At 41.1% G+C, this 23,596-nt stretch overlaps 1 protein-coding gene across 1 annotated transcript; it reads left to right on the forward strand.

Moving 5' to 3' along the window:
- The first annotated feature begins 10,936 nt into the window (after positions 1 to 10,936).
- Positions 10,937 to 23,465, forward strand: LOC129702915 (uncharacterized). Its single transcript, XM_055645013.1, has 7 exons — positions 10,937 to 11,243; positions 12,634 to 12,753; positions 15,273 to 15,395; positions 18,193 to 18,323; positions 18,495 to 18,656; positions 20,319 to 20,545; positions 22,381 to 23,465. The coding sequence occupies exons 1-7, from the start codon at positions 11,177 to 11,179 to the stop codon at positions 22,499 to 22,501; spliced, it is 951 nt and encodes a 316-aa protein (XP_055500988.1). The 5' UTR covers positions 10,937 to 11,176; the 3' UTR covers positions 22,502 to 23,465.
- The last annotated feature ends 131 nt before the right edge of the window (positions 23,466 to 23,596 follow it).

Here is a 23,596-nt window from a genome sequence, read left to right on the forward strand (position 1 = left end):
TTTCTCCATAATCCCTTGATTCCTTTAGGCCTAAGAGCTAAATCTAACCCTCTCTTGAAAACATCCAGTGAATTGGCTTCCACTGCCTTCTGGGGCAGAGAATTCCACATATTCACAACTCTCTGGGTCAAAAAGTTTTTCCTCATCTCATTCTTAAATGGCCTACTTAAACTGTAACCCCTGGTTCTGGACTCCCCAACATTGGGAACATTTTTCCTGCATCTAGCCTGTCCAATTCTTTAAGACTATAAATATCTATATGTTCCTTCTAAATTTCAGTGAATGCAAGCCCAATCGACCCATTATTTCATCATACGTCAGTCCCACCATCTCAGAAATTAACCTGGTGAGACTGTGCTGCACTCCCTCAATAGCAATAATGTCCTTCTCAAATTAGGAAATTAGAGATGAAGTTGCATGTAACAAAATATGGATCTTAATAGACGAGATAACTGATGCTGTGGGGAGATTTGTTGCCAATGTGGTCATTGGTGCACTGGAGGCAGGTCAACCATCAAAGGAGTATTTCTTGACATCGGAAGTATTGGAAAAGTCAAAGAGCTGAACTATTGCTCAGTTGTTTACATCTTCAGTTGCTGTACTTTGTACTTAAAGTTCCTGGCGATGTAGGTGAAGACATAAAAGGAAATTGTGAGAGGGTAATTTTAGCTAACAAAGATCTTGAAGAAATACAAAACATAGCTAAAGTTCTCAAAGGTAGTTGTAATGCACAAGATATCGACATGAATGTGGAATTTGTAGCTTGTTTCAGGTATGCACCAGTGACCTCAGCTGAGGTAGAAAGAAGTTTTTCACAACTGTAGCATATTCTGTTTGACAGACGGCATAGTTTAACACCAGATAATTTGAAAAAATGCTGGTTGGTATGTGCAATCTGGCAGTACAAAGGGACTTGGGGAGTACAACTGCACGATTCCCAAAGTTTATTTGCAGGTTGAATCAGTAGTAAAGAAGATAAATAGCATTCATTTTAATGGATTAGAATATGAAAACAGGGAACTATTGCTGAGGCATTGTGAACAGTTTTGGGATCCTGTATCTGAGAGGTAGTATGCTGGTGTTGATTATTGGGTTAACGTATGACAGCTCTGGACCTGTACTCGTTGCTGTTTACAAGGATGAGGGGGTACTTCAAATGAAACTTACTGAATAATGAATCTGTCTCCTCAGATTCTGGTGAACTTCTACTGCTGCATCATCGAGAGCATCCTTACCAACTGTATCACAGTATGGTATGGCAACTGCTCTGTCTCCGACTGGAAAGCACTGCAGAGGGTGGTGAAAATTGCCCAACGCATCACCGGTTCCTCACTCCCCTCCATTGAGTCTGTCTAAAGCAAGTCATGTCTGCGAAGGGCGCTCAGCATCGTCAAGGACTGCTCTCACCCCAACCACAGGCTGTTTACCCTCCTACCATCCGGGAGGCGCTACAGGTCTCTCCGTTGCTGGACCAGCAGGTCCAGGAACAGCTTCTTCCCTGTGGCTGTTTCATTACACAACACTATACCTCGGTGATTGCCAATCACCCCCCCAGGACATTCCTTCCACCAGGAAAAATAAATAAAATAAAATAAAATTTAAAAAAATTGCACTACGATGACTGTATGCACTTAAATATATTTATTTATTGCTCATATTCTATGTCACTGTTATAGGGAGATGCTAACTGCATTTTGTTGTCTCTGTACTGTACACTGCACAATGACAATCAAGTTTGAATCTGAATCTGAATCAGAAAGGCCTAGTTAGAGTTGATGTGGAGAGGATGCTTCCACTAGAGGGAGAGTCTGGGATCACAACCTCAGAATAAAAGGACCTATCTTTAGGAAGGAGATGAGGAGGATTTTTTTTAGTCAGAGGGTAAAGCTATTATCAGGCAACTGAATCATCCTACCACAACCAGAGAGCAATCCTCAACTACTATCTATCTCTTTTGTGACCCTTGGACTATCCTTGATCGGACTTTGCTGGGTCTACTTTGCACTAAACGTTATTCATTATCATATATCTTTCCACTGTAAATGGATCGATTGTAATCATGTATTGTCTTTCAGCTGACTGGCTAGCGCACAACAAAACCTTTTCACTGTACCTCCTCCGCACATGTGACAATAAACTGAACTGAGGGTGGTGATTCTGTGGAATTCATTGGCACAGACATTTGGGTATTTTTAAAGCGAAGACCGACAGGTTCTTGATTAGTACGGGTGTCAAAGGTTATGGAGAGAAGGCAGGAGAACAGGGTGCAGAGGGAAAGATAGATCAGCCATGATTGAATGGCAGAGTACACTGATGAGCCAAATAACCTAATTTTGCTTTGATGTCTTATTTCTGACTTTCTTTATGATTAAACAAGAGTTTTATTAACTGCTTCTCATTCCACATATTCATTGCCTGCTGAAGATTTCCAGTATTTTCTCAGATTCAGATTCAACTTTAATTGTCATTGTCAGTGTACAGTACAGAGACAACGAAATGCAGTTCTGATTGTATTTTAAAACTAAAGCAAGTACTTTCTTGCTCTGGAATTACCTCATTCTGTTTGTTTTTGTATACTTTCTTTATACTCACCTCCCTTCCTCATTTAATAACACTGTGTGTTAGCAAGATATCACCCTGCTGGAACTCAGCTGTTCCAGTTATCCCAAATAAGCAGTCTGCTTCACCAAATTCAAGTAAACAAAACAAAACACCACCCAAGACACAAGGAACTGTCGATGCTGAAATCTTGAGCAAAACACAAAGCGCTGGGGTAACCTCAGTGGGTCAGGCAGTATCTGTGGAAGGAAAGAATAGACTACATTTTGCCCAAAGAAGGATTCCGACCCGAAATGTCAGCTATTAACACCCTAAGCAGATGCTGCCTGACTTGCTAAGTTACTCCAACACTTTGCCTTGCAGTACTGTAACAGTTTGCAAACTAAATCAGGATGACAGTGCAGTGTTTTCATAAACATACTCTTTGAATTTTTGAATTTGAATTTGATTCTTTTATTGTCATTCAGATCTTTCGGTCTGAACGAAATTTCGTTGTCTGCAGTCATACACAATAATAATAAATAACAAAACATACAATAAACACAAATTAACATCCACTACAGTGAGTTCACCAAGCACCTCCTCACTGTGATGGAGGCAAAAGTCTTAGTCTCTGTCTCTTCCCTCCTTGTTCTCCCTCTGCGCTGAGGCGACCCAGGCCGAAGATGCCGCCCTCCAGTCCAGCGGACCTCCATGGTGATGTCGCCGCTGCCGAAAGCCGGAACGCCGTCTCCACTCCGAGTCGGCCCGCCACAGCCTCAGCTCCGTGTCCCGCTGCCTCAGCAAGTCGGGCCACCGCTGCATCAGCTCCGAGTCCCGCTGCATCAGCTCCAAGTCCCGCTGCCTCAGCGAGTCGGGCCACCGCTGCATCAGCTCCAAGTCCCGCTGCCTCAGCTCCGTGTCCTGCTGCCTCAGCAAGTTGGGCCACCGCAGCATCAGCTCCGAGTCCCGCTGCATCAGCTCCAGTCCCGCTGCCTCAGCGAGTCGGGCCACCGCTGCATCAGCTCCAAGTCCCGCTGCCTCAGCGAGTCGGGCCACCGCTGCCTCAGCTCCGAGTCCCGCTGCCGAAAGTTGGAACGCCGCATCAGCGAGTCGGGCCACCGCTGCCTCAGCCCCGAAGTTGGCCAGCCTCGCGTTGGTGAGTCCTGGCTGGCTCTGCCTCCGGAGCCTCGAGGTCGGTCGCAGGTTGGAGTCCGCCAGCTCCGCCATTAGGCCTCAGCGCAGACGGAGGCAGAGAAGGGGGATACGACAAGAAAGTTGCATTCCCCCGAAGGAAGAGACAAAAAAACATGTTTCACCCCCCCCCATAACACAACCTAATAAACTAAAATTTAGCTAAAACAAAACAAAAAAAACAACAACAAAAAGTAAAAACAGACGTTTTCTGGTGTACTCTTCTGGTGTAATCTTCTGGTGTAATTTCCCCGCACATTGAGATTGAATAGCATCAAGTTTTAATGTTTAGGTAGGAATTGCAGATGCTGGTTTGCATCAAAGATAGACACAAAATGCTAGAGTAATTCAGCGGGACAGGCGGCATTATGGAGACTCATTCCTACAACCATCAGGCTGTTAAACACTACAACCGCCAAATAAGCTCTGAACTGCAAGGGCCACGGATCCGGGGGGGTGAGGGGGGGCTGCAGCCCCTGCACTTTTTTGTCTAGACATGTTTGAATGTCTCCGGCTTTGGACGAGACGCTGCTGTGCTCTGAGCAACCTGGTCGTGGGTGTTGTAGAGCCGGAGCGGAGGGAAGGATGGAAGCAGAAGCAACAGTGGGGGAAGATGCGGACGGGCAGCTGGGGCTAGCGAGTGTTTGCCGGGCTGACGAGTCGCTCGCTGCAGTTCCGACCATGGAGCAGCCTCAGTGCAAGAGTCCAGGGCCGTCGGAGGCGTCGGAAGCCTTGAGCCGGTGCCGTGAGAGTCTCTGTGTCGAATTCCCCTGGTGACCGGCATGGACCAGGCTGCGGCTCGGTGCATCCTGGAGGAGAACCAGTGGCTGCTGGAAGTAGGTACCAAGCACTGGGTAGAAGTGGTGGAAGATAGTGGCCTTCAAATGGGGGTGGTTGGAAAAAGCATCCTGCTTCCCTGCTAGATTTTAACTTACTGTAACTGCAGGAAAAATTTTCCCGATGTTGAGGGAGTCCAGAACCAGGGGGTCACAGTTTAAGAATAAGGGTAGGTCAGTTAGGACTGAGATGAGGACATACTTTCTTCACCCAGAGAGTGTGAATCTGTGGGATTCTCTGGCTCAGAAGGCAGTGGAGGCCAATTCACTGGATGTTTTCAAGAGAGAGTTACACTTAGCTCTTGGGGCTAGCAAAATCAAGGGATATGGGGGAAAAACAGGAAAGGGGTACTAATTTTAGATGAACAGCCATGATCATATTGAATGGCAGTGCCTGCTCGAAGGTCCGAATGGCCTATTCCTGCACCTGTTTTCTATGTTTCTATGCTTGAGTATATGGCAATAAAACTCGACCACTTGATTTTGAAGCATTCGTGCATGGTGGAGGTATAATGTACTCATTGTGATAGTGTGAAAACAGGCTCTTTGGCCCAACTTGCCGACACCCACCAACATCTCCTACCTACACAACCTGCTTTTGGTCCCTATTCCACCAAACCTGTCCTATTCATGTATCAGTCTAATTGTTTCTTAAATGTTGGGATAGTCCCTGCCTCAACTACCTCCTCTGGCTGCTTGTTCCATACACCCACCACCCTTTGTGTGGAAAAGTTACCCCTCAGATTCCTATAATTTGTATCACTTTGCAAAATCAGGAAGTGTTATGATTATTTCTTGTCCCCTTTTCCAACTACAAACAATAAAAATAGCACTTGAAATTATAACACATTTAAAGGTTTTTTGTCAAATTTTCTGTACTGTGGAAGGCACTGGCATCGATCCGGGGTGAGGGGGAATATATCCCCTCACTTTTTGAGGTTGGGTATGGCCTGTATTAATATCCCCCAGTTTTGGAGGTCGAGCAATAACTAAAATAATAATCACCCGCTCCTATCTCAAAAACATTGAAATCATACTTCTACAATACATTAAAACATGATTTTAATATATTAAATTTCAAAAAGTCCCTACGGTGGGAGGGGGGCGCCGCCCACTCGATCACTCCACTCCCTCATCAGGGACCTCCAAGGCCAGTGATCACTCAGTCCCCCCACTTTCAATAAAGTTCCACGGCCCCTGTCATTGACCTGGGAACATTGGTTTTGTCTTTTTGCAGTTACCCTGTGTTTTTACGTGTACATTATGTGTGTCTGTGTATATATATACACAGGGAGTTAGAAAGGGATCAGGGGGTATGGAGAGAAGGCAGGGATGGGATAATGAGTTGGATGATCAGCCATGATCATATCGAATGGCGGTGCAGGCTCGAAGGGTCGAATGGCCTACTCCTGCACCTATTTTCTATGTTTTTATATCTATAGATATGTGTATATATATGCATGTGTATATATTGATGTGTGCGTATGTATGTGTATATGTATATAGACATAGACTTTCTCGTTTATTATATTGTTTACAGTGTGATATGTTTACATATTCTGTGGTGCTGCTGCACGTAAGTATTTCATTGTTCTATCTGGGGCATATGACAGTAAAACACTCTCTGACTTCTCTCCAGAGATACTGCTTGTCCTGCCTGCCTGCCTGCCGCTGAGTTACTCCAGCATTTTGTGTCCAACGAGTTTTAATGCTGCGACCAGCGGCCCGATGAAGGCGGAAACTCAACACACAAACTCATTGCCTGCAACGGCGTCGCCTCCCCCTAGAAAGTAGGATGTTGTTGCGGACCTATTGCCCCACTGGGCAGGAATGAGGAGCCACATACCTGGCGCTGATTCTCCGCCACGCTGCTCCCCTCACGCCGCTCCTCCACCTGCTGCAGCGTGGCCCCCAACCCCAGGCGTAGACAACACTTTCCACACAATGCCAGGCCAGATCTAATTTGTTTTAATGTTAGAAAGGCCAACAGCAAGGCTGAGGGTCGCGCCGATGCAATTTCGTATCTGCTCGTTTTTATAAAACGTATGCATAAAACTATCGTGAGTTTTCTCGTTTCCTTCTGGTCCACCGTCTGCTGAAGCTGCTGCGCTGAACATGAAACTACACATTTCCCGGGTAACCGGATGACGCCGGAAATGGGCACAACATGCTGGAGTAACTCAGCAGGTCGCAGTAGAGCAGACAGAATGTGCAGAAAGGAACTACAGATGCTGGTTTATACCGAAGATAGACACAAAATGATGGAATGACTCAGCGGGTCAGGCAGCTTCTTTGGAGAAAGAGGAGGAGAGCTTCTTCAAAGCAGGCATGCCTTGTGGAGATTTGGCTGACAAAATGTGTAGAAATGTCCTTCATCTGCTCCACTGCAAAATCTCCTCAAGGTATACCTACGGTGAAACAGTTCTCCTCCTCTTTCTCCAGAGATTCTGCCTAACCCCGTTGAGTTACTCCGGTATTTTGTGGTCTATCTGATGCTGGAGATGGGCAGTAATACAGCGATAGCCCCAGCAAGAGGAGGAGTGACACAAAATGCTGGAGTATGCAGTTAGGAGGGAGAAATACATCAGCCATGATTGAATGGCCAAGTAGACTTGATGGGCTGAATGGCCTAACCCTGCTCCTATCACTTATGACCTAGGACTTCACTGACGTACTATCTATCTTCGGTATCAACCAGCATCTGCAGTTCCCTACGCAAGAGGAGAAGGGAGATGGGGCCTGATGAAACCAATGAGTATTGGCATGTAGAATCAGTTTGATAGCAAGAGTAAGAAGTTATTGATGGATCCTGAGTCTTCGCACATGCTGGCAAAAAAATAATTGCACTACTTTGCCTGCATGTTTCCATTATTTCTTGGTTTATACTGTGCTTTGCAGTTTAGCTCCAGTTAGGAGACCTAAATTCTATCCCCATCAGTGACTTCTTACTCTGGCTATCGTATCTTCAAACTGATTCTCCATCTTGAGCTCAAACATAGTACAGTACTGGAATAAGCCCTTCGGCCACAATATTTGTGCCAAACATGATGCCAAGTCCAACTCTTATCTGCCTGCACATAATCCATATCCCTCAATTACCTACATATCCATAAATCTATCAGGTCTCTTAAATGCAACTATTGTATGTCTCACCCATCACCCCCGACTGTGCATTCAAGACACTCACCACCCTCCGTGTAAAAAAATCTCTCACCCCACACATCTCCTTTCATCTTTGCCCCTCTCACCTCTAATATTTGATTTTTCAGTTTAGTTTATTTAGTTTAGTTTATTGTCACGTGTACAGTGAAAAGCTTTTGTCCTGTGCTAACCCAGTGGAAAGACAATACATGATATTCCTCAGGATGGAAGGTAAGAACACATTTTCTATCCTGAAGAGAAGGTTCTGACTATCTACTCTATCTATGCCTCTCATAATTTTATATACTTCTACCAGGTTTTCAGGCAACCTCTGGCGTTCCAGAGAAAATAATCCAAGTCTGTCATACCTCTCCCTGTAACTAATACCCATTATATAATTCTGTTACACCTCCTTTGCATCCTTTCCAAAGCCTTCACATCCTTCCTGTAATGGTGTGACCAGACTGCATGCTATACTGCAATTGCAGCAAACCAAATTTCTACGAAGCTGCATCATGTCTTACTGATTCTTATCACTAAGACATGATGGCGAGTCTCACCTTTTCTTGATAGAACTACTCTGCCTCCATCTGCAAAGCAGTCAATCAATCTGTATTTTTCTCCAAACTAGAAGAGGCTGTTGGGTTGGAAGATAAGAATAAGGAGAACGCATACTTGTTTTGCAAAGTAGAAGAGTGGATGAAAACACATGTACAAAATTAAAGAGATATAATTGAGAGCCTATCAACAATAGTGGAAGAGATAAAAAAAATTAAGATCAATTGGAAACTCTAGTGTACAAATTTTACTCAGAACAGGGCTGGAGAAATTAGGAAAGTGGAAGCAAGTCCTTACAAGAAGTCCGAACCTGGTCGGAAATGTATAATCAAGAAAATTATTGGAATCCATGGGTTTGTAATGGTTATTGGTCACTGACTTCAGCCCTGAGATGGACAAAGAGAAATCGAGAAAAGGAACCTGAGTACTTACAGGTCTCAAATCTATATGTCCAAACTTAAGAAGGTTGACTCTGGAAGTCCCAGAGGACCCTAAATTGTTATGTTACCAAATACTCCAGATCAAACTTTAGAATTTCCCTTGAAGATCTATACTTAATATCAGGAGAGATCCATAACTAATCACAGATAATCATAAAATTATATATGTATTATGTACAGATTTACAAACAGGAAAAGTTAACTTAGCCCCTCAAACATGGTCCATCTACCATTTAAAACATGGGTAATCTGTAATTTAATACAATTTACTTCACTTTAAACTATAACCATTGATTTTGTTCAATCAACACAGAACAAGGGATCTATATCCCTGTTCTATATTTTAGAACATCTTCATTTTGTTAGCACATGAGATCTTGAGATTCTTCACCATCTTACCCTCATTGTGATCTTGTTCTCCTGAGTTGAATCATTGAACCCCAACAGAAGCTTGAGAAAAAGGATATCCCTTACATGTTGCATAAGGCACTTTACATTTTTCATTACCAAATTTAAATCTTAATTTTTTACCACACAGTTGGCAATAGTAAAGAACGAGTCACTGATGAGGAAGTATAAACTGGTATTTTGGGAAATCCTTTTTGTAGCCGGCAGTGGTCCAGCTTTCTGAGGTCTGCATCCAAGTCTTTCTCATATCTGGACCATAGGATTATTTTGTTCAAGAAGGAACTGCAGATGCTGGAAGATCGAAGGTACACAAAATTGCTGGAGAAACTCAGCGGGTGCAGCAGCATCTATGGAGCGAAGGAAATAGGCGACGTTTTGGGCCGAAACCCTTCTTCAGGAGTCTGAAGAAAGGTTTTGGCCCGAAACGTCGCCTATTTCCTTCACTCCATAGATGCTGCTGCACCCGCTGAGTTTCTCCAGCAATTTTGTGTACCATAGGATTATTTTAACTGTCAGATTGGTTTGTTTTGCTTCTCTCTCCTATTTTTTCATATTTACAACTCATCTCTTCATTGTCTACTTGTCTGCTATCGCCGCCTTTATCACATACCATCATTCATTTCCTGACTGGATTCCTCTTGACCACTACTCTTTAGTTCCTTCCCTTTCTGTGTAATTATTTATAAGCTATTTATTTTTTGTCGTCACTCTCTACTGCAATGAAAGACTGGCTCATCGGCCTGAAATATTGACTTTTTTATCTCTCGACAGATATTTCCTGACCCGAGGCAAAATTTCTATATATATTTAAGAAGTAGAAACAAGGAACTGCTGATTTACAAAAAAAAAGGACACAAAGTGCTGGAGTAACTCAGCAGTTCAGGCAGCATCTCTGGAGAACATGGAAAGGTAACATTTTGGGTCGGTACCCTTCTTCAAATTGATGTATATATATATATTTGTTGTGTTGTGGTGTTTAAAGTACTTGTAAAGCTTTAGTAAGTGAGAATTGCATTGTTTGGTCCAGGTGCATATGATAATTAAAAACTCTTGCTTTCTTGATTTTCGGTTTTCCTCATCGCTAAATTTTATTTATGATAAAATTACAATTACAAATGGTATGAACATTGAATTCTCCAATTTAATGTTTACCCTCTCTTTCCCCCGCTCCCACCACACCCTCCATATGCTCATCTCCCATCCCCGAGTCTCATATTTTGGTTATCCCCTCTTTACCCTTCCAGTCATATCCCTCCCTCCAGCCTTTTTTCCTTATTTGACACCATTCTGTCTCCTTTTCGCTTCTAGCCTTTGTCACTATCCTCACCCATCAGTCAATCAAAATTCCCTCACCTGTATCCACTTATCACAAGGCCTTGCCTCCTCACCTCTGTTTTCCAGCTTTCTCAGCCCTACTTTATCAGTCTGAAGAAGTGTCCTGACTCAAAACGTCAACTTCCTCCACATCATCTGTCTGACCCACAGAGTTCCCCCAGCACTTTGATTTTTGCCTTAACCTACTAATTCTCTGAAAATTCATAATTTTTTTTCATGGGTGCTTTGCCGCCGGTGAAATTTACCATTCTCTAAGTATATGTTTATCATAAGATAGCTATAAAATCGTCCACTTTGTAGGAGTATACAAGCAAGCGGTGGATTGGAGTTCCGGTTTAAAGGACCAACGAGCATCTGGTGCATGTTTCCTACCCTTGTGCGATGATGTTATTGGGTGAAGTTCAGGAAGCTCCGCCCGCGCGGCAATTTTCACTTTGTTACATTGGTGCCAGAGAACGGTGAATCTTCTCTGCAGTCCGTCATTCATTTCGGTGCACGGCGAGGAAGGGATAGGGAGGGAAGGGGGGGAAAGGGAAAACAATTACAAGGACTGAAATTTATGAAGAGAAAAATTCCCATCCTCTTCTTCACAATTGCTCACGAGAAGCAAGGAGCAAAATCCGAAACTTTCGCCGGGAGTTTATTTATTTTTTTTGTTTTATTTTGTTCTTCTCTCCAGCAAGTGGACTTCAATACGCGTCGATTTTGCGTTTTACTAATATATTTATGGCTCCTGCTGAAAACCTAAGACAAGTGCTGATGGAAATTCCAAACCCGCAGCCTAAGATTGCTGGTACGTAAACCCATGTTTAAATAGACGCGGAAAAAATAAGGCGCTTAACTGAGACGAGGCGATGGGGGAGGGAAGGGGAACACTCTTGTTAACTAGTTTTAAACACGGTTGAAAGTCAATATGATGATCATTGATTTTGAGTATTGCATCTGTTCAGTTAAATGATCAATCTGCACTATTGTCCGAAAAAAATGATCAGTTATGTTTTTATAAAATTGCTGCTCTACCACGATATTGGCGGGGAGATGAGAAAGCAGTTTCCATCCCGCACGTTCACCCAAATTGTAATGTTTAGCATATGAAATAGAATATATTATAGTTTAATAGACCCAATGTATGTTATTAATTTATTAGCTGAAATAATTTGAGGATGATGATCATTGCAATATCTTTATTGTAGCAATGGAAGACGCGGGAAGCGCCAAACGTGAGCCAACAATTGATGGGAATCCTTATTGATTACACTATTGATTAAAAAATATTTATCGGGTTTTTGGATGCGATACTAAATTAAATATGTGTTTATATTTTATATGGATTGACATTGATGATTTTATAGTGCGTGGACACAATACATTGGTAATAGTGGCCAGCTGTTGGTAAAACTGACCAGATATAATCTGATACAAGCATTGTCGACGCAAAGAAGAAAGCTAGGATAAAATAGATATTATTTCTACTTTAAGCATGAATGCAACATGGGGATTTCTTAAACTTTTAAAAGCTGACCTTTTGAATAGATAGTGAGACCCCTATAGGCCACATTTCTCATTATACTCATTATTTTCCTAATTTAAAAATGTATACTATTCTCACGTACAGTGCATTTTTGGCTGTAGTATACTATATCCGGACAGACAGCCAACAGATAACTTATAAATTGAACGATCCAGCAATAAGCAGAAGTTACAATGTTAACGCGGGAGGCTTATACAAAAATCATTCACAAATATTCTTGCATGCAAGTGTTTGCGGTTCCGTGGTGAGAAGAGCATCACTCGTAGTATTTAAATTTGACATATTGCGAATATTAACACTCAGAACTAAACATTTTCAGCAGATCAACGGTGCAGAGGATGTAGTTGGCGGTCTTGAGCAGAGACCTAGAGTTACCCTACACAGGAAGCAGGCTCTTCCACCTAACTCATCCATGCCGACCAAGATGAACCAGCCCCATTTGGCTGCTTTTGGCCCAGAAATCTCTACACCTTTCCTACCCATCGCATCTACAGCTGTCCCTGGCGGCGTGTTCTATGTATCCACCACCCTCTTAAAAACAAAAGTTGCCCCTCTGGTCCCCTTCCAAGTCCATGTTGCCTTAGAAAAAAAATGCAGATTCAGTCATTAATTTTGCTTCTTTTAAAAAAAAAACACTTTTTTCCCCCTCCAGTCCATCTTCGCAGGACCTATGAAGAAATTATGAATTCCACGAGGGCGCAAACACGTTTAACAGCACTTCATGCCAATGTTCCTCCAACATCTTTTCTAAGAATGGAGAACAGCCCAACAGGTAATTGTTTAATTCAAGATATGAATGTTACATCAGGTTTGTGTGTTTGTGTATACAAACTTTGCTGCAATAAGGTAATGTGATTGGCCGAATGGCATAATTCTGCTCCTATCAAGTATACTCTGCCATTCAATCATGGCTGATCTATCTCTCCCTCCTAGCCCCATTCTCCAGCTTTCTCCCCATAACCCCCTGACATCTGTACTAATCAACAATAGATGTCATCCCCTCTTTCCTATCAGGATCTTGGTCAAAAGTAGTCTTGGTTGGTGTGCTTTTTAGAGCCAACATGCTTGGCTTGTTCCAGCATGTAGAGTGAATTGAAATTTGATTTCTGTAATGCTGGAGAATTCTGCAGACGGATCAGCAACTTTGTTTATTATTGAAGATCATTTTGTAATATTTTTCGTTTATATGATGGGCTATTCCCCCAATAAATTGGGATGTTCACGCAGCAAGTTCTTCAATTTAGCTATTTAATTTGGTACTGCCATTCACGAGACCCTTCTTCAGACGAGGGGGGGGGGGCAGGAAAAAGAAAGGAAGAGGCGGAGACAGTAGGCTTGTGGGAGAGCTGGGAAGAGGGAGGGGAAGGAAGGAGTAAGCAAGGACTATCTGAAATTAGAGAAGTCCATGTTCATACTGTTAGGGTGTAAACTACCCAAGCGAAATATGAGGTGCTGTTCCTCCAATTTGCGCTGGGCCTCACTCTGGCATTGGGGTGGGCCCAAGCCAGTCAGATTCGGAATGGGAGGGGCAGTTGAAGTACTGAGCCATCAGGTGGATCAGGTTGGTTAGTGCGAACTGAGTGTAGGTGTTGGGTTGCTGCTGGACATGGGGGGCACGGTATGGTGGAGACGCCCCTCAAATTAAAAATTAAATTAAGGGAAGGTATCCCACGCCAGGGGGCCACATGAGTGGCACGGGTGGGGGACATTATTTGTGGAAGTGAAAATGTCAAATGGGATTTTCGCACTGTAAACACTGTATATATTTATTACTTGGACAGGGGCCACAGAGTGGCACGGGTGGGAGACTGTTGGGTGAAATTTGAAAAATGTTAAAAAAAATTGTACTGAAAAAACTTGTATAGTCTCCGAAAATGTCGGATGAATTTTGTTTTGTTTGAATGGTTCAGGAATTGCATATATTTATCAATGAATAAAGTCTATTTTGAAATAAAAAAAAAAAAAATAAAAAAAAGAGTGTAGGTGTTGGGCGAAACAATCGCCAAGCCTGTGCTTGGTCTCGCCGATGTAGAAAAGCTTTTTTTTCTTCAAAATAGACTTCATTTGAGAAATAAATATATACAATACATGATCCTTACAAAACTTCATCCGACATTCTCGGAGCCTATACATACAATACAGTTTCCCCAAATCACAAATGTATCTCCCTCCCCCCCACCCTTGCCACTCATGTGGCCCACTGGCATGGTATCCGATGTAGAAAGGTTGGCACCTGGATCTCCCGGTGGCTCAGCACTTCAACTCCCCCTCCCATTCCAAATCCGACCTTTCTGTCCTGGGCCTCCTCATTGCCAGAGTGAGGCCCAGCGCAAATTGGAGGAACAGCACCTCGTATTTCGCTTGGGTAGTTTACACCCCAGCGGTATCGACATCCAATTTCAGATAGTCCTTGCCTTCTCCCTCCTTCCCCTCCCCCTTCCCAGCTCTCCTACAAGCCTACTATCTCCGCCTCTTCCTTTCTTTCCTTCCCCCCCCCCCCCCCCCCCCCCGACATCAGTCTGAAGAAGGGTCTCGCCCCAAAACGTCGCCTTTTTCCGTCTCTCCATAGATAGTCACCCGCTGAGCTTGTCCAGCATTTTTGTCTACCTTCGATTTTTCCAGCATCTGCAGTTCTTTCTTAAACATGAATATAGAGGGAATCTTTTTTTGTTTTACTTTTGCCGCTTTTTTGCTGATGGGAATTTCCCATTGAATGATGGGATAGAAAAGATGCATTTTGCAGAGGATTAGTGTAAAAGTGTGCTTGATGTCCAATGTGCGGTGAAGTCTATCAAATAAAAATTGAGATAACCAGAAAATCTGCCCTAATGCTGATTGAAGGATCTATTAGTGTTGCAGATAACACTCATTGTCTATGAATAGTGCACAGAATCTTTTGTCCAATAAAAAAAATGATTTTGTTATCATGGCTCCATCCAATGGCCCAGGACCTCCTTATTTCTACAAAGAATGGTCATTTTGTAGTTTGGGTATGTAAATTTTCTGGATTGGTACATGAACCTAAAGCTTACTGACTTGTTAAGAATGTAATCACCGAGTCGAAATCCTGAAGGATTTTCATGGCCATATTTATATCCAGAGGTATAATTTCAAGCAGACTATTATTTTATGCCTTTATTAGCTTTACCAATCTTTATTATTTTATCCCGGTGTTTGTAAAAGACCAACTAAAACTAATATGACAAGCAGATGTAGATTGATATGATGTTGTGGCCATTGGCAGCTATTCATCTTATTGCTTTGCTGAAAGTACACTTTATTGTTTTCCAGCGCAAGATTTTTCTGAAGTCTCATCGTTCGCCAGAAGAAAGTTTGGAGCCAGAAGAAGAACATACACCAGTTCATCAAATTTCATATGTAACAAAAAATCATTGGAAAATGATAGTGAGAAAGGTGTGTGCCTGTTGAATTTGATATTGTATACCATTTTATATGAACCTGAACAGGTTCTACAGAGTTCATTTTGCATCCATTTACAGATAACTATGTGTTGGCAGTCATATTTCCACACCTGGGATCCAAGTGTACCATGGATATATGATAATGGACATAGAACAGTTATTTTCATTTTATGATTGGATGTCATATCTCAGATTAGCTCAATGTCAAATATACCAGCATGCAATGAAATTTCTCCTTTGCATGAAGCCCATAGAGTAAACATTTACGGTAATGATGAATACAAAATTCTGACTGTCCTGTTGGCCTTCTTCTCAAAACGAGCATTAAGTTCACCAGGGAGGGCTGCACTGTAACCAGTGATGCTGCCTGACTTTACTTTGCTTTGCGGGCAGTTATGGCTTTCGGGCCTTGCCACAGTAGATGTGTGTCTGAATGCATTGTCTTGGCATTCCTGATGACTTTGCAAAGATTATAGTGAGGTTTCTTGAACCACCTGGAATTGGTCTTGGCCTTCACCTGGGAATGTACCTCATAATTCATCAATGGTTTCCAATGGGGAACATTTTGATTGTCTTCTTCAGCACTCCTCTGCGCACTTGCTGATGAAATCAGTCATGGCAGTGGCCAACTCATTCAGGCTGGCTGTTGATTCCCTGAATATGGACCAGTTCACTGACTCAAAGCAGTGGGATGTCATCTGTTTCTGCAGAAACAAACTAAAAGATTGAGTTACTGCTGTACGTAGACAGTGTCATTGGTGTGCAGGGAGGAGAGCAATTCTGGGGGGCATCAGTATTGAGAGTCTGGGTGAAGAAATTGTTATGATGACCAATTCTCAGTTATGCCAGTCAGAAAAAACATTTGCAGATATATGCCCCAAGGCCAAGATTCAGGAGCTTTGTGAAGAGTTTATTCGGTATTATGGTGTTAAAGGCTGATCTGTCGTCAATGAATAGCATCTACACAGAAATGTGAGATGTTGTATTTTGGGAAGTCTAACATGGGTAGGACCTTCACAGAGAATGGTAGGGCTCTGGTGAGTTTTGTAGAGCAGAGGGATCTAGGAGTGCAGGTGCTTGGTTCCTTGAAGGCCGAGTCGTAGATAGATAAGGTGGTCATAAAGTCTTTTGACACATTGGCCTTCATCATTGAGTATAGAAGTTGGGAGGTCATGTTGTAGTTGTGTAAGACTGGTGAGACCGCATTTAGAGTATTGTATTCAGTTCTGGGCACCATGTTATTGGAAAGATGTCAAGCTGGAACAGCTACAGATAAGATTTACGAGGATGTTGCCAGGATTAGAGGGTCTGAGCTATAGGGAGAGGTTGAGTATGCTGGGACTCTCTTCCCTTGAGCAAGGTGGATGTTAGGTGATCTTATAGAGGTGTATAAAATCATGAGAGAAATAGATCGGGTAGATGCACAGTCTCTTGCCCAGAGTAGGTGAATCGAGGACCATAGGGCATAGGTTTAAGATTTAATAGGAATCTGAGGGGTAACTTTTTTACACAAAGGGTGTTGAGTGGATGGAACAAGCTGCCAGAGGAGGTAGTTGTGGCAGGGACTAAACCAACGTTTAAGGAACAGTTAGATAAGTACATGGATTGCACAGGTTTGAAGGGATATGGACTAAACGCAGGAAGGTGGGACTAGTGCTATTGGGGCAAGTTGGGCCAAAGGGCCTGTTTCCACGTTGTATCACTGTGGCTCAACTTAGACATGGGCATTTTTATTAACAAGGTGATCCAGAGCTTAATCATGTAGTGCAAGGGGTCCACCATGGTCCTATTTTCCTTTACGCAAATTGCTAGGCCCTAGATTGTCCAGGAGATTGATGTTAATGTGGACAATACCAAACACTTAATTGTGGTCAATATTAGAGCTACCTGGTGGTAGTCATTGAGATCTGTCATTTTTACTTTTCTTGGGGATTGTAATTAGAGCAGTTTCCGTGAGAGATTCAAGGTGACCATATGACTAGCACATGATTTCGGTATCGGTTCAGAGACTCCATCTGGGCCAACTGCTTTCCAAGAGTTTATCCTTGTGAAAGCACATCTGACCTTCAAATCCATTCTCAACCAGTAGAGATATGCCATTGCTAGAGATCCCCCACTTCCCCAATTTGGCCTAATAGCTTGTGACAGTACACAGGCCTTGTCACAGTTGTCTGGCATCACTTGATTAAATTGAACCTCTAAATTGTTCTGGAATTTTCCTTTGGCATCCCTGATAGCCTTTCACAGATCCTTGTACAGCCTTGCATCTAGACTTTAGAAGAGTCTTTCCCATTCATTTACGTTTTTGAATAAGATAGATCCCAATTGCCTTTGTCTGAATACAGTCGTCGGCATAATTCTTGATGAAACTAGTCATGATAGAGATATATTCATTCAGACTGGAAAAGTTGTCTTGAACATGTTCCAATAATAGACCCTGAAGTAGACCCTCTGCCTCCTCAGTCCACTGGTGTGTGATTCTCTTCATTGGTACCTTGTGCTTCAATCTTTGTCCGTAAGCCAGCAAGAGCACTGACAGATGATCAGACTGGCCCAAATGAAAGTGATTCTGATCATCCGCTAAATATAATCTGTGCCGAGAGTTTCTTGGTTTGATGGTGGTTTTATTATTTTATGATTTCTTCTGACATGTTGTTTGCAGGCAGACCAAATGTGTACACCCAATAAATATTAAAGTTGAATCATTTTTTTAATGTTGTGAAATTGACTATTTAAAAAAAAAAACCTACCCATGAAAGAACGGACAGAAATTTAACTTTTTATTTCAGAATCTCCTTTCAAGAAACAACGACTGCATTTTAAGCGAGGTGTAGATTTGGAAGTCAAACTAAACCACCTACTATCATCTCAGCTGGTGCAGACTTTCGTATTGCACAGATATCCTGCAATTGATGATGAGGTATGCCAGCTGACTACCTGTCACTAACTGAATAAACCACAGTCTAAAAAATTTTGAGCCCAACCAGTCTCACCAGAGCTTCCCTCTAATGATCAAATTAAAAATGCACGGTAATTTGTGCTGTTGGGAGTTCGAACTATATCAAAACCAATGCATTTTTTTCTGAAACAGGACAGGAACCTGGTTCTTCCGTCATTGATCTTGAAATTTGCTCAAGAACAGCTGGCATTAACCAAAAGAAGTGTTTATCGATCAATACCACGATGGCGCTTGGGATCCAACAGAGATGCCTACTGTTACCGCAAAGCACATAATCATCTTCGCATTTACAAGGTTTGTATTTTCTGATAAAGATTGAATGGAAGGTCAATAGGGTGTTTGTTTTTCCTACAATTTTCTGTATATATACTATGTATGTTTCAATTGATATTTGAAATCATGACCAGGAATGCAAGATCTTGATTTACCATTTTAAGATTGTTCTTTGCCCAAATATAATTATACACCCATGGGCATTTGACAGATTGACCAAATTACTTTATATTTATGTTGAGGAAGTTAAAATTAACCCTTCCAAATATTTGAAATCTTAAATGGGGGAAAAAAACAAACAGTGGAAACACTCAACACTGCTTGACTGCTGCCTGAACTGCTATGTGATTCCAGTATTTTCAGTTTTTATTGGGATTATTACTGAACACATTCAGTGGAAATATTATATATTTTATTATTTTAGGTAGGTATGCTTTAATGGAAGTATTAGATTAGATGAGAATAAGGCATCAACATTTGTACTAAACTTGGTCTTGACAAGATGAATAAATAGTGAGACAATTTAGTTCAATGTGGCTCTTCCAAAAAGAAACCTCTGCGGGGTTGCAGAGCGATTTGCTTTCATCGCCTTGCATTGTGGTGAAGAGCTTGCTTGTTTTAGTTCTAAGTTTGTTTTTTTGTTGGGTACATAATCTATTTTATCCAAACAGGATTAGTCTGAAGTGATGTTCTGGATCTCTTTACCTTTCATTTCTTTTGAAGATTGTAAAAAGCAAATTTCTCTGGTACTTTATCAAAGTTGTGTCTTCGCCCACCATTCAAAACTTAAGACTTGACCATAAGCAGCACAATATCCCAAATACAGCCTGATTTGTTTTGTCTGTTTTCAATAATAGTTATAGTTTGGCATTCTATCTACTTTGCAATTTTTCAGTCCAAAATGCTGGCAATATTTCACCCTTATCCTTTGTGGATTTTCTAACTCTCTGAATCCGCGGTGTACCTTGCATTATTACATTGTATTTTTGTTTTCTAACTGCTTAAACAAATAATTTAATAACTCTCTCGTCTCTTGGTAGCACACCCAATGATTTGAATTTAGTTATATGTTATTCCAACTGCCTGAATGCATAAATAAAATTCAATACATTGGGTTCCAATCTTTAGGGTGTGTGGTGGGGGGTTCACTCCAGCTTTAATGTTTACAATGTATCTTCCCTTGACCCCACCACCCCAGTTTGTCCAGTGTTTACATTCATATGTAATTGGTTATTTCCAGGAACCAAACCAACAATTTCCTCTTGCTGCAAGGTCCAAAAGCCTTGCTAGTTTAACATTTGAATTAAATGAAACAATCTATTCCTCCTTCACAGGTATGGTCTCAACATCCTGATTTTAAGCAACTGAAGGAGAAGAAATTGGGAACCTATTTTATCTGGTTCAAATGCAGCTACTGATTGAGCCAGAGGCATGTTTTCCTACATGGAAAAGTGCTGTCATGTTCCGATTGGCTATGTGAAATGTATTCAAATCAACTGAAGTGACTTTGAAAATTTTATGATAGATTGGGTTCAATTGGCTTTGGTAAAATTGTAAATGATCCCTAGTGTGCAGGATAGTGTTAGTATACAAAGTGATCGCTGGTTGGCGCAGAATTGGTGGGCGGAATGGCCTGTTTCCACGTTGTATTTCTTAACTAAACTAAATTTTGTTTCTTTGCAGAGAACATGCCTGGAACAAGGAAAGCTATTATTGCAAGCAGAACTCTGGGAGACTGCCTTAAACTACATACTGAATGCGTGGAGGTACACGAGTGAACTTCCACAGTGGGATAATAGTTTCCATAATGAATGTACACAACAGTGTTTTGCGGTTTTAGCTGTTCAGTGCTTAACTGCTTTGCAACGAAGCTGTCTGGCGTTGGAGAAGTATAAACAACTAAGGAAAAGGTAAATTGCTTGTACAGAGATGTTAAGAAATTAAAATAATTGATTTCTGGAAGTGGGGTTGAAGTCCTCTCCAGTTTAGTTAAGAGATGCAGCTTGGAAATAGGCCCTTCGGCCCACCGAGTCCACACCGACCAGCGATCCCCGCACATTAACACTATCCTGCACACTAGGGACAATTTACAATTATACCAAGCCAATTAACCTACAATCCTGAAAATCTTTGGAGTGTGGGAGGAAACTGGAGATCCTGGAGAAAACCCACGCAGGTCACGGGGAGAACGTACAAACTCCATGCAAATAGCATCCATAGTCGGGATCGAACACGGGTCCCTGGAGCTGTAAGGCGCCACTGTGTCGCCTACTCATAAACTATTAATTAAAAAGAAAATTGAATGTCTGGCATGAAAAATAAGATTGACCTTGTTTCTCCAAATGCACTTGCGTCTCAGGATATGGGTTTGGAAAATCTTAGTGCATTTTGTGAGGTGGTGGGGTGGAATCGTCAAGTCAACCCTCTAATGCATTTTGTTTTGAAGTAGCTGATAGTAGTTTGAAAACTTGAATAAAGTACCAATTAACTAACATTTTGTGCATAATTTAAAAAATGACTTGAATCTTTTCTCAACATCATGGATGAGGGGATTGGATAATAAACTCACCTTGTAAACCTTGGTTGGTATTTTAAAACTTTGTTGTAGAATGCAAGCCAGTTATCTATATAATGCTAAAGTTCAAAAAGCAAAGATCAACCTTTTTTTAGTTGAGGTTGAGATTTGCACTTTTGTCTTTAATAGACAAAATCTCCAGAATGTTTGGTTGTAAAGTGTATTGTAGAAACTAGGACGTTTCTAAGTTCCGACCCAGCTGATGGCAACTTGACCTGAGCTTGACCTTAGGAAAGAAAAGTTGACCAAAACTGTACACAATACTCTAGATGTGGTCTCACCAGAGCCCTATACAATTGCAGAAGAACCTCTTTACTCCTATACTGAAATCCTCTTGTTATGAAGGCCAACATTCCATTAGCTTTCTTCACTGCCTGCTGATGTGTGCAATGTTGTGACAAAACTTTGTTAAGTTGATGAAACATGGGGGGGATGACATAACTCAGGAAACCTGCTGGAATAAATTTTTTAGAATGCAAGCCATAATCTATATAATGCTAAAGTTCAAGGCAAGATCTTTTTTAGTTGAGGTTGAGATTTGCACTTTTGTCTTGAATAGACAAAATCTCCAGAATGTTTGGTTGTAAAGTGTATTGTAGAAACTAGGACGTTTCTAAGTTCCGACCCAGCTGATGGCAACTTGACCTGAGCTTGACCTTAGGAAAGAAAAGTTGACCAAAACTGTACACAATACTCTAGATGTGGTCTCACCAGAGCCCTATACAATTGCAGAAGAACCTCTTTACTCCTATACTGAAATCCTCTTGTTATGAAGGCCAACATTCCATTAGCTTTCTTCACTGCCTGCTGATGTGGCAATGTTGTGACAAAATTGTTAAGTTGATGAAACAATGGGGATAGACATATTAACTCAGGACCTGCAGGAATATATATTTTCACCTGCATAAGACCTTTTCTAGGCATATCTTCATATCAAGGCAGATGCATTCATTCATTTCTAAAAGTAATCTAGTTACTATAATTTTGCTGTCTGAGTTTGCTGAAGTGCTTCATCAACAATGAATATGGGATTTGGTGATGATAACATTGTTGGTTTGACTCTGGCACTTAGTAGCTGAGTAACTGAGAGAAGGGAGAATACAATTGCAATTTACATGTTTTAAAAAAAAACTTTGAACTATGATCTAACAATTCTTCTTTCTGTTTCAGACTTAGAATTGCATATACGCAAAACAAGCTGATCAAACCCTGTCTTGAAGAGATGGAAACTATGCTTGTAGTCTTGGAATGCGGTTCTCCAGGACAAAATCAATCTTGTCTAAGTCCTTAAAATTTCAACGAATAAGAAGTGCAGTGTGTCCATAATTAAAAATATTGTATGCCTTAATAGGAAAAAGACCGCTTCAGGTTGAGCACAAAAACATATATTGACATCAAATCTATTTGTTCAAAAAAAAAGTCCATACATGAGTATTTTTACTGTGCATTGGAATGGGTCCAGCACAACATAGGAAAATGGAAATTGGAATTAAAAGGAGGGATTTTTGTCATTTAAAGAGCAAAGAGAAAATAGTTTTTTTTTTTTTTTTTTTTTTTTTTAATGCTTAGTTGTGAAAGGTAGCCTTTGTCCTTTAACTTAAATTGTCCATCCTTGTAACAAAAGGAAGAGCAACCTGTAACTTTTAGCTGCAGGATTCCGACTTGAGTGAATATACAATTTTGACAATTAGGTTGATGTTTCTTGTGGAGGTTTGTGTAAGTATTGGTACGAGTCATTTCGGATATTTCTGAAGACGTGTTTCATGGAAACCTTGCAGTATAAAACTTGAGATTTTTGAATGCAAATTGTATTTTGAGAACCATTTTATTTAACTCCTCTGTATAAGAAAAATGAATGTTGTAGATGTCATAGTATGCAGGTAGACGTGTTGTACCACAAATGTAGTGTAATGGCAATATTAGTAACCTAATAATGGTAATTGCACTTTAACCTTTAACTACATACTGTTTTTAATGTGGAGTTTCTGGTATTAAACCAAAAAATGTTTGAGTGAATTTCGACTAGTTGGAAATATTTTCATATGTTAAAAAAACTATTTTCATTAATTTATGTATGAATTTCTTAAGTATAAATTTATCTAGTTATGCGTAATGTAATATGTTAATTGTTACTCGAACACTGAAATCCAATGTATCTAACATGTTGTGAGTGGAAAATATGTAATTTATGTGTTGGTAATTGAGTCATTTGGTGTTTAAGGGTTTTCAAATAAAGTGAGTACTAACTTATAACCTTATCAATGCATGGAAAGTGGGCCTGTAAATTCTCTATTTTGAAAATGTTGCAAAATAAAACACAATATGATTGCTTCTATATCATGCAGATTACTAGAGGGGTTTAAGGTCCTATTCAAAAACAATACAT

The sequence above is a fragment of the Leucoraja erinacea genome, chromosome 13 (genome assembly GCF_028641065.1).
Source record: "Leucoraja erinacea ecotype New England chromosome 13, Leri_hhj_1, whole genome shotgun sequence".
Taxonomy (NCBI): domain Eukaryota; kingdom Metazoa; phylum Chordata; class Chondrichthyes; order Rajiformes; family Rajidae; genus Leucoraja; species Leucoraja erinaceus.

Excerpts from the sequence above, each read along its gene's own strand:
- LOC129702915 (XM_055645013.1), top strand. The coding sequence starts at position 11,177 with ATGGCTCCTGCTGAAAACCTAAGACAAGTGCTGATGGAAATTCCAAAC. Across the intron at positions 12,754-15,272 it reads AATGGAGAACAGCCCAACAG|CGCAAGATTTTTCTGAAGTC; the intron begins GTAATTGTTTAA and ends ATTGTTTTCCAG. Across the intron at positions 15,396-18,192 it reads GGAAAATGATAGTGAGAAAG|AATCTCCTTTCAAGAAACAA; the intron begins GTGTGTGCCTGT and ends TTTTTATTTCAG.